The 12886-nt window shown below is 33.3% G+C and overlaps 1 protein-coding gene across 1 annotated transcript; it reads right to left on the bottom strand.

The window, feature by feature from the left end:
* Positions 1-275: 275 nt before the first annotated feature.
* Positions 276-2311, bottom strand: LOC110903006 (feruloyl CoA ortho-hydroxylase F6H1-3). The gene is made up of 2 exons (XM_022149254.2): positions 1679-2311; positions 276-964 (listed from the first exon to the last, which is right to left on the bottom strand). The coding sequence occupies exons 1-2, from the start codon at positions 2266-2268 to the stop codon at positions 391-393; spliced, it is 1164 nt and encodes a 387-aa protein (XP_022004946.1). The 5' UTR covers positions 2269-2311; the 3' UTR covers positions 276-390.
* Between the last annotated feature and the right edge of the window lie 10575 nt (positions 2312-12886).

Genomic DNA, 12886 nt, shown 5'->3' with positions numbered 1-12886 from the left:
AAAAGTTAGGGACTATATGTGTTATTTTGCAAAACCACAGGGACTATCCGTGCATTTTACTGAAAAAAAATTTTTAACGTGTACTAACAAATATATATGACTATGTAAAAAAAACATAAATAGCATGCCTGCATGAGTTGCAATTTGTAATAAAGTGAAATACAAATATTAAATTAAATGCATGTTTTTATTCAATGTTTAAAACAAGATGTAATAATGTATTATTATTGTTCTAAAAATTAAGGTGAAACAAAACCACTTAAATGAAGGAGGAGACGAAATATTAAAATTTACTAGGATGGTACTGACATTAATTTTAGAATTAAAACACAAAATATTCTAGTGATAGAAATATAGAAAAAAAGAGATTGGTTTCACACGGAAAACCAACTATGCCTTTGCAAACTCAATTGTGGCCTTTCCATCATGTGCTTTTCTAAAGAAATGCTTGACATAATCGGAGTATAATACATGCTTATAGAGTGGTTTCTCTCCACTTTGAAGCACCTCAGGCAGAGGTCCGATAATGTCACTAGCTTTCGGGTTAACAAAAATCGGGGCTGAAATCCTGTTACGACTTCCATTAGCACTCACACGATGCTCAACACTTTTATACTTCCCGTTACTCATTATCTGAAGTGCATCTCCAACATTAATCACCAACGCTCCGCTAATTGGACGGACATGGATCCATTTCATATTCATAGTGTTTCTAACGTAAAGCCCCCCGATATCATCTTGAAGGAGTAACGTTAGTGTGGATACGTCTGAATGGCGCCCCACACCGACAGTGAGCTCAGGGTTAGGACATATGGGATAGTAGTTAAGATTAATCCTCTTTGACCCCATTAGAATTGATTCTTTGGTTTGGTCAATCTCTTTTACATTTAGCCCATTCATGAGTATTTCAAGCAGCTTTTTGACAACAATTTCAAAACTCTTCATGTATTCCAAAGCTTCATTCCTGCAAACAAACTAATTAAAATCCAAAGGGTAGCTTTAAATTCTGAACATTGGAACGTGCACAAAAAGAAAATAACCTAAAAGTAACACTAGGTTTTTTTTCAGCCGCGCGTTGCGACGAAACGGAGCAAATGATAATGTAAAAAACGTTATTTGAAAATGTAGCATGTTGTTTAGAAAGTCAAACCGTTAGAATCGGCGATGGCAAATAAATACTTTATTTTTGAATATAAATTCGTTTTTAATAAAACTTATACTAATTCAGGGTAAAAATTAAGCTCAACTACGCATTTAAGTTTTTTTTTTTAAAAAATTAACAAACATAAGTTATTAAAGAAATATCAAATTAATTGATAAAGTAAAGATAGATTTAAAGAAAGAAAAAAAATGTTATTAAAAACAAAATAAATGATAATGGTAATATGGTTTTAGCAAAGGAAAAAATAAAAATACGTTAAAAGCTAAAAGTAAATAGAAAAAAATTAAAATATGTTAAACGTTAAAAATAAATATTAAAAAAATATATTAATATAATAAAATATTAAAAAGCTATATATTATTTTAAATTTAAAACGGTTCTTCGAGAACTAATATATATATATAATATTGTAAATCATGTTATTTAAAAAGTTATTATTCTAATGTAATTCAACACACTAAATCAGTAATGATATACAAAACCTATAATATTTATGAACAAAAACAACTAGTTTACCTGCAAATGGGAGGCCAGCAAGAAGCCGCCTCATCATCCGAGACATAAAAGAGACTGAGATAATCCTTCCACTCGAGTGCTTTCTCGGCTTCAGGAGTAAAGCTTGTACCATAACGAACGTTATTGGTAACCGAATGTTCTTTTGAGTATTTGTTCTTTTCTTCAGCAGGCAACCCAAAAAATCCATGAGTTGCTTCCTTGACATTCTCAAGAACATGAATAGGGACACCATGGTTTATTATCTGAAAGAAGCCCCATTTCTGTGCTGCATTACATACCGCTTCTGCTACTTTCGGGTCATCACATCTGGACATATCAATAAGCGGGATGGAGTCATGAGTTGCATCTTCAAGGCTCGTATCAAACCGTTCTTGTGGAGGTTGAATGTATTGGTGTGGTAATGTCTTTAGTCCGAGATCTGCTAAGCCTTTCACACCATGACCTTTGTTCACCACAAAATCAAGAATGTTCAGAGAGTTTGAGTTGCCTGAGATTGCTGGAACCATGGTTATACAAACGGTTAATGTGTTTAGGGATCGTTTAGCTCGGTTAATATTTATAGAAAATAGTGGGGGGTTGGTGATATTCATGCTTTAAAATGGTAGGTGTTTTCGTACATGTAAAACGTTTTGATTTACCTTATATCTCAAAAAGAAAGAAAATTAATGTGTTTGTTTTGTGAAATTAAAAATTGTCCAAAAACAAAATATATGTATCTTGCTTTTAAAAGCGAGGTCCATCACATAACATGTGAAAGGAAACATGTTTATTCCTTGTACTAATAAGGATCCTTGAAATGCAAAACACCAAACATTCCTTAACCTTGAAATCCAAAACACCAAACACACCATAGATAAATGACAAAGTTATGTAGATAAATTACTCAATAAATTAAATAAAATTTACGGTACCCGTAAACACAAACTTGTGGTGCTCAAAACTACACTCACGACATTTTTTTTGATTTTTTTTTTACAAATGTGTTTATAATACACGCATCTACGTTTATGAAAAATTTTTTTGGTCCAACTCGCCCCGTACAGTGTAGTTCTCATGGTTCTTACAACTGGAGGTGGTTTTCATTTTAGCGGTCCTCTATATATATATATATATATATATATATATATATATATAGGGTCAGGATTTAGGGAAAACGGTGAAAAGTGTGAGAATAGTGAGAACGCTTATGGATCGTCAGATCAAAACGATCTATGGACTAGGTTGGCGCGGTGGCGTTTTCGTAATAACATCAATTTTATTACGTGGACGCGCTTCATTAAGGGTAAAAAGGTCTTTTACTGCTCAAATTCAAAACGCCAAACTAAATGAGCAACACGCCATTCAAAATGACTAAAACACCATTGATACAAAAACGCCAGAGCTTAATGATAAAACGCGTTGCAGACTTAGCAGGTAGATGTAACAAACAGTAACTGAAAATCAATTATTAACATTTATTAGAAGAAATTCCCTCCTAAGCTACGCGCCAAAAACATCATTATATAAACGACGTTACCATCGCTTCCATAATCACTTCCATTAATCATATTAAAAAAGCCATCTTTAACCAAAACGCTAAGTTAACCAAAACGCCAAAATGGCAACCATCGTTTCATGGAGATACACCCTCAGAATCAGAAGATTCGTAATACGTTTTGACAACAGAAGAAGAGTATTTGTTAAAACAATCAAAGCCATTTTGAAAATAGAAGAAGAGGTACATAGGGGTATCCTATCGCTTGGCATCCCTCGTGATAACGAATGTGATGAAACACATAAGGTTATGAGAAGATTAACCAAAAAATTTCGACCAAGTAAAACAATTGAAAAAATGGACCCAGTCATCACATCATGGTGTTTTGATGAAGATACATACATGCTCACTGTTATATGTGACAACGGATCACAGGAAGACTACATGCTTGAAGACATCATGACCAAGCAGGGGGGTTGGGTTCCTGGAGGAGTTACACAACGCCACATGTTTGAATACGGACATGAACATAAAAATGGCATTGATGCATGGCATGTTTAAATGGAGGCTTCAAAATCTTCAAGAACAAGAAGCCAATGAAAGTGAAAGTGATGACTTGGATGAGAGACTTGAAGAAGACTCCGAAGAAGAAGGCGAAGGGAGTGATGGATACTTCTCAGACAAAGTCCCTTCTGACGAGGAGTTTTATTTTTTTTTATTTTCTTTTGTGTAATTTTTTTTCAAATAATAAAATAATATATTTCTCTCATTAGTTACAAAACGCCAAAAATGTCATAAAAGCCATTAAATACAAAACGCCAAATAATAAAAACTATTTTTCCTGTGTATTTTTTTCTGTGTTAGTGTGTTTTATCATCTTGGTCTACAAAACGCCATTAAATATAAAAACGCCAAACTTGGAAGATAGGACGTATTACAGTCTTAACAGATAAAGTTGAACAAAACAATAAATACAAACAGTAACTGAAACAACAGTTACTTTATTACTAGCATTTATTATAATAAAATCCCGCCTAAACTACACGCCAAAAACATCCTATAAAGAGAAACGTCTTAGCACAATCCATTGATCACACCCAAAAACAACGCTTTGTTTCCTAAAAACCACTCACTTTAAAATGCCAACAATAATTAAAAAACCACAGATGGCAAACCTCGTTTCTTGGATATTCGGTATTGTTCTGCATGAAGTTTCACTGAATGGATTCTTACCTGAGGTGGGTAACTCTATAAGATTTTGCTGAATGAAATGGACAAATATTCAAGAAAAAAAGCCTGATGACAGTGATATGTCATCTTGTGTGCTTTGTTCTTGAAGAAGGTTTGGATGATAAGAAGGGACCGATCCAGTGTAAATGCTATTTTGGACTCCATGATGATAATAGCATCTACACAGGCTTTGATCTACAACAACATGTCAATAAACAACAAATGGATCACACCAAAACACAGGATGCCACTGATCAGCTTCGTCTAAAAACGGGCGTTATGTAATATGTAGGAAAATCGGCATCTATCTAAGGTATTCAAAGGTTCAAGGTACAAAAACTTCAAGAAGAATAGACTAATGACAGTGAAGATTTGGATGAGAAAATGGATTAGCATTTTTAATTTTTTTAATTTTCTATTTTTTTTTTAATTTTTGGGGGGTCATTTCTGTTGTTTGTTATCTAATTATCCACTGATAAAATACATTATTTCTGTAAAAATATGTTTATAAAACGCCAATCTGCTACAAACACCAAACGCCTAAAAGTATGAAAATTGTGAGAACAGATCCTGGCAACACACGTTGTTGCTATATAAAACGCCAAAAATGTCAAAACTTATAATAAAATTACTTTAACCAATTATTATTAAAAACTCCAAAAATTATCTAGACGTCATTAAAACAATGTATAAAACAATGTGCCATCTTTATCTAAACGCCATTAAATACAAAGCGCCAAACCCTGGAAAGATGGGACGTGTTACAGCCTTAACAGATGGAGCTGAACAAAACAGTAACTGAAACAACGAAAACTTTATTACTAACATTTATTATATTAAAAGCCACACCATCGTATTTGAATTTAGTTATCTTTTCAAAACGCCATAATTACCTGTCACATTATAGGCCTGCATCCTACATGGCACGAAAAATGATACACAAAATACACATAAAAAAATACTAATGTTTTTTAGCGCCAAAAACATATATCTACCTGGCGCCAGAAAAAAGGTCAGTATATAAGTAGAACAAGTAAACAAAGCTTAATACTCCACACATTCACTAAACACACCTCACATTGTCTAAAACGCCATACAACTTAAAAAAAATGGCTCAGGTTATTGCATGGAGGTTTGAGAGGTCAGAGAGACGTTTCGTCCTAAAGTTCTCTGACAGGAGAATGGTGAAAGTCAAGACAATAAAGGCCATACTTAGTATGGATGAAGCCGTTCAGAGGGATATTTTGGCTCTTGGGATTCCAATGGCCTACGATTGTGAAAGGACTCGAACGGTAATAAGAAGATTAAAGTGAAAATTTCTAGCAGATGATGATGATGTTGATGATACTGATCTACCAAAAGTTACCAGTTGGAGTTTGGATGAACAATCAAGAACGGTGAACGTGAGTTATCAACACGGGGTGGATTATTAATTGACAATGGACGAAATGTTAAACACAGGTAGACTACATCTTCTTGAACAACTATGTGATTTAGCACCTTCGAACGATGCAAGATCCGCGTTGTGATGATATTTAAGTATAAGATGCAACAAAGACGAGACGAGATTATGGCATTATACGCCAATACACAAGATGATGATGATGATGAGTCTAAAGAAAGTGATGAACAAAGCGATGGTTACATCTCCGATGTAATACCATCCACAGAAGACTATTAGTTTTTGTTTGATTTTGTCTTAGTTGTACTCTTTTGAATTACTAATGAATTATAATGAATTTAAAAACGCCATGAACGCCAAGAAATTTACCTTTATAACATATATGGGGTTTATTGAACAGGCGAAATCTACAAAAACGCCTAATCAATTTGGGAACGCCATGGACGCAAAGAAGTTAGAATTATTAATTGATTTTAATGAATTTGGGGACGCCATAAACGCACCTTTACTATGTAATACAAAAACGATTAATTCATCGAGGCAGATCTAAAAAAACAATAAAACGCCAGGTAGTTATTGAATCTAACTAAACGCCAAAAACAATGAAGCGGTGTTGTGAGACGCATTGAAAAAAAAGAATATAAAAGGACAAAAAAGCCCCTCCACCCTTCATTATATCGCGTGCCACCTGTACAACCATGATCCGTTCTCACATTTTTCACACTTTTAGGCGTTTTCCCCTGATCCCGTTTCTCTCTCTCTCTCTCTCTTTATATATATATATATATATATATATATATATATATATATATATATATGATTAAGTTCAAGAGTGAACACTAGTGTATTTGCGAACTGAGCGAACAAATCCTGGCCATACACGTGTGTACATCAATGGCCAGGATTTGATGATGAAATACACTAGTGTATTTTACAATTTGACGATGAAATCCTGACCATACACGTGTTTAAATGAGTGGCTTGGATTTGTTCACTCAGTTCGCAAATACACTAATGTTCACTCTAGAACCCCCCATATATATATATATATATATATATATATATATATATATATATATATATTCATTGGGGAACACTAAAAAAGTGGGGAATAGCGGGGAACCGACTCAAACGAACTCCGATTGGACTCATTCCAGCGGCTTTGGAACTGGCTCGTCGAACCCTAACTAAGATCTCTTAACCCTAAACCCTAAATCCTAACTCCTAAACTCTACACCCTAAAGCTAAAACCTAAGCTAAACCGTAAAATCTCAACTATAAACCATAAAAGCTAAACCCTAAACCCTAAAGCCAAACCCTAAACCCTAAAGCTAAACCCTAAACAATAAAGTTAAACTCTAAAGCTAAACCCTAAAGCTAAAACCCTAAAACTAAACCCTAAAAGCCAAACCCAAATATATTTAGGGTTTAAGGGTTATGATTTAGGGTTTAGGTTTAAAAGATCCTAGTTAAGGTTCGACGAGCCGGTTCCAACGCCGCTGAAATGAGTCCAATCGGAGTTCGTTTGAGTTGGTTCCCCACTGTTCCCCACTTTTTTAGTGTTCCCCATTGAACCTCACACTATATATATATATATATATATATATAGGTAGAGGATCTTGTAAAAAAGACCTAAAGTGTGAGAAGGGTAAAAAAGAATCTTAGCCATTAGATCTTTTGATCTAATGGTTGAGATCAATAGGGACCAAATTGTAAAATATTTTCATTAATTTGGACTGATTTGAAATATCTAGGGGTAATATAGTCTTTTAAACCCACTAGAAATTAGGTAATGCACATGTAACTTCCCCCGTCTTTTTTAAACGTCAATAACTTTTTATACGTAACTTTTAAAAAAAATTACACCATAATAACAAAGAGCATTTTTTATCTTTAATATGAGTACCATATTGCTATACTTATATAGAGAAAAAAATATGTTTTGATCAGATGTTTAGTCAATGAATGGTGTTATATACTTGCTGAATGGTGTTATATACTTGCTGAATGGTGTTATATACTTACTGAATGGTGTTATATACTTGCTGAATGCTGAATGGTGTTATATACTTGCTGAATGGTGTTATATACTTCCTATAATTAAGGTGGCAGTTATGGGAAGTTTTTAATTAATTGAATTAATGATAAAATTACTTGTTTACCCTTTTCAATTAATTTAGATCTAATGGCTGAGATTCTTTCTTACCTTTCTCACACTTTTGGTCTTTTTTACAATAACCTTACCCTATATATATATATATATATATATATATATATATATATATATATATATATATATATATATATATATAGGGTAAGATTCATGCGAGAACCACTTTTATTGCGAGAACCGTGAGAACTAATGTGAACACAACCTAAAATAGCTAAACAAAACCTAACCCCCCCCCCCCCAAAAAAAAAAAAAAAACCTAACCCCCCCCCCCCAAGCTAAATGCTAAAAACTAAAACCCTCAAAAAACCTAAAAAAAACGTAACCCCCTCCCCAAGCTAAAATGCTAAAAACTAAACCCCTAAAAAATCTTTAAAAAATAAAATCAAAAAACACACACAAAATTTTTTTTTTAATATTTTTTAAGTTAAAATCTCTACTTTTAGTAGCAAAAAAAATTCTAATTTTTGTTTTTTGCTACTAAAAGTAGCGATTTTTTATAAAAAATATTAAAAAAATTTGTGTGTTTTTTAGCTATTTTTAGGTATTTTTGGTTGTGTTCACATTGGTTCTCACGGTTCTCGCAATAAAGCATATATATATATATATATATATATATATATATATATAGGGGCATGATTTAGGGAAAACGTCTAAAATTATGAAAACGGTGAGAACGCCCCTCATCCGTTGGATCAAAATAATCTATGGAGTAGAATGGCGTGGTGGCGTTTTCGTTGATAACATCAACTTTATTAGTTGGACATTCTTCATTAAGGGTAAAAGGGTCTTTTTACTGCTCTAATTCAAAACGCCAAACTAATGAGCAAAACGCCATACAAAAATTCCCGCCTTAATCTACGTTCCATACACATAAGTCACTTCCATATTAAACGACTAAAACGCCATTGATACAAAACGCCAAACCTTGATGATAAAACGCGTTGTATATTTAACAGATAGATGGAACAAACAGTAACTGAAAGTTAATGATTAACATTTATTACAAAAATTCCTTTCTAAACTACGTGCCAAAAACATCATTATATAAACGACGTTACAATGGCTTCCATTATCACTTCCATTGATCATACCAAAAACGCAATCTTTAACCAAAACGCCAAATTCCAAAAAAAAAGTCTACGAAAGGAAGAAAAATGGCAACCATCGTTTCATGGAGACACACCCTCAGAATCGGAAGATTCGTGATTCGTTTTGACGACCGAAGAAGAGTGTTTGTTAAAACAATCAAAGCCATATTGAACATGGAAGAAGAAGTACAGAGGGGGATCCTAGCACTTTGCGTCCATCTTGATAACCACTGTGATAAAACACATACAGTTATAAGATGATTAACTATAAAATTTGGACCAAACAAGGCAAATGCAAAAATGGACCCAGTCATCACATCATGGCGTTTTGATGAAGACATAGACATGGTCACCGTTATATGTGACAACGGAGAGCAGGAATATTACATGCTTGAAAACATCATGACCAAGCAGGGTCTTGGGTTCCTGGAGGAGTTACACAACATCACATGTTTGAACACAGACATAAACATAAAATTGGCATTGTTGCATGACATGTTCAAATGGAGGCTTGAAAATCTTCAAGAACAAGAGGCCAATGAAAGTGAAAGTGATGACTAGGATGAGAGGAAAATCGGACACGTGATAATATATATATATATATATATATATATATATATATATATATAGGGTAGGGTTCCAGCGTAAACAACCTCCCAAGAGTGAACTGCGTGAACAGATATGAACCCTTGATTCCTTTTTAGTTGTTAAGGGTAGGATTGTAATTATATAAAAATTAGATTTAAATCATTATTTTAATAATTGAATTAAGTTACATATTTCCTAATTTAAATTCATTATCCACATTATGTTTATTTATTAATAAGATAATTATCAAAACAAACAACAAATCACCAGATTTCAATTTTTATTTTTATTTCAGATTTCATCACCAGAATTCAAATTTTGATTTTTAAGATCCACGTAACCTTCATATTTCAACGGTATACACATGTGTACTTGGATATAAATAGAACAGTACACATGTGTACTCAGGTCTCAGCATCGTACATATGTGTACAGTAATTCACAGGTGTACATCAACATTTAATACAAAAAAAAATTCTGAGATATCACAAAAATAGACGATATACACATGTGTACATCGCATTAAAAAGAGGACAAAATTAGAATACACATATGTACATCGCATTTAAACAAATATTTATTTTAATAATTGAATTAAGTTACATCTTTTCTAATCCTTGATTTGATTTGTGAGAGATTTATGCAATCAATTTAAGATTGAAATTACACATATACCCTTTTTGTATTTAATTAAATGAAAAAAATTAACCAAATAATTACCATCATGCCACTCACTTTAATCTTAAGATCATAAAAATCAAGGGCCCAGATCAGTTCACGCAGTTCACTCTTTGGGATTTTGTTCACGTTTGAACCTAATCCTATATATATATATATATATATATATATATATATATATATATATATATATATATATATATATATATATATATATATATATATATATATATATATATATAGGGGAATGTTCTATGAAGAACACAAAAAATTGTGAGAACACACAGAACATAATGAATCACCTATTTTTTCAATCCTAAAAACCTAAAAAGTAAATGAAAATGTTTCAAATGTAAGATTTATTGTTTCTTACACTAGAATTTAAAACAAAATATGGAAAATTTTCACTTTTTCTATAACCTACACATATGTAGGTTATATGTAGGTTCAATTACTAACATATATGTAAGCTACGTGTAGGTAAAAAAAATATGGTTTTTTATGTATATATAATACACATATGAATGTAAGAAACATAAAATTTAAAAAAACATGAAACTTAAATCCCAAAATTTAGTGTTTTAGAGTTGTTCTTTTTGTTCTCGCAATAGTTAGTGTTCTGTAATGATCCTCATCATATATATATATATCTATATATATATATAGGGGGATGATCAAATGAGAAGAAATAATTAAATGAGAAGAATGAGAAGAATATCCTAGCCATAGATTAACATGATCAATGGTTATAAATTAGTGTGGCAAAGATGTAAATAAAACAATCTTTTTATGAGTTTTCTTAATTGAAAAGGGTATTATAGTAATGTTAGTGTAAGATTGCATTTATGTTAATTTGGTGGTTACATTATGTTATTAATTTGGTGGTTACAATATTTTAACTAGTGTAAGAACATTTATGTTAATTTGGTGGTTACATTATGTTAATGTTTGTGTAGGATTTTATCATGTTTCTATATAACAAAAAAAATGTTACTACACACCTCATATATCAAATAGGATAATTCTACACACCCCTAGATGTTCCTACACAACCATATAATGTTCCTAAACACATTTTAAGGCTTATGTTATGTGACACTCTAGGTTTTTCCGAACGAACACCTTGTAATATTTTGTGTATATAAAGGTTATTAAATGAAAACGTGATCTTTATTTGCTTTATGTGTATTGTATGTACGTATTATATATTTATGAGAGCCGAGACCACGACCCGAGACCATGACTCGCAACCACTCGGTTGCGAGTGGGCCACTCGGTCTCGAGTGGGCCTTTGGGCCGTAACCGGTTTGGGCCGAAACCCCTTAGCCTACTTTGAACCTTGTATAAATTCCCACCTTTCCCCCACTTCCTTCATTTTACACACACAAACACTTCTAGTCTCTCTCACTAGAAAACCCTCTACAAACACCACTTCCTTCTCCAAAATCTCGGTTCAAGCTCAAGGATCTCGGACAAGAAACTCGGTCAAGATCATCACTCGGACACTTCATCTTCTCTCATTTTCTTCCTTTGTTTTCGGCTCATTCTTCTCCTTCTCAACCGGTTAGTGTTATCTTTATGTGCATAGAATTTATGAAAGGTTTATGGACTAGAATGTGTTTGGTTAGAAACATTATGCATGATTCTAGGATGATTTGTGAAGTTGACTATATGTGAAAACCATTTATGTATGAATACTTGCTAACATGTTTAAAATGACTAACAAAAGGTAGTCTAAGAATAATTATGGCTAACCATACCATGCTCCTTTATTTCTTGCAAAAATGATGATGATTAAACATAAGATTTCGGCTATATAATGTATGTTTTCTTGTTTTGCATCATGATCTTGTCAAAAATATGTAAGTTTTGGTTCAAGAATGTGTGATTATGTTTGAAATGAAAACCCTAAAAATGATGAACATAGGATGAACTCGTTTGAATATGATTGAAGATTTCAAAATGGCAAAGTTTGATCTATTTTACTAATAGTCAGATTAGGCAAAGTTGTTAGTGGAACCTCATTGGCTGTTTCCTGATTTGGGCCTGAATACATGGTACAAATTGGACTGATGCATCTGCATCATCACGTGTACATGAAAGGGACAGCATTCCGACTCACAACCGCACCGTTGCGACTCGCAACCAAGGCATGACAACTCGAGACCACGTAGTTGCGACTCGCAACCATAGCATGACAACTCGAAACCACGTGATTGCGACTCGAGACTACGACGGTTGCGACTCGCAACCACAACGTGACAACTCGAGACCACACGGTTGCGACTCGCAACCACAGCGTGACAAGCCGAGACCTCCTGGTTGCGACTCGAGACCGTCTGGTTGCGAGTGGGCTGTCCATTTTGGTTATTGGGCCGATATGTGTAATATGGGCTATCTGTTGACTGGACTATGTGTTACTGTTTGATTTCGTAAATGATAAGGCCGGCCCAGTAACCCACTGTTTACGTGTATGCATGATACGTGTTAGTTATGTGTAAGTTTTTACGTGAATGCTTGTACACCAAACCTGACCTATAACGGTAACCATGTTAGGACGTGGTGACCAACGTAT

This window comes from Helianthus annuus, chromosome 13, assembly GCF_002127325.2.
Source record: "Helianthus annuus cultivar XRQ/B chromosome 13, HanXRQr2.0-SUNRISE, whole genome shotgun sequence".
Lineage (NCBI taxonomy): Eukaryota > Viridiplantae > Streptophyta > Magnoliopsida > Asterales > Asteraceae > Helianthus > Helianthus annuus.
This window is presented reverse-complemented; position numbering and strand designations above follow the sequence as displayed.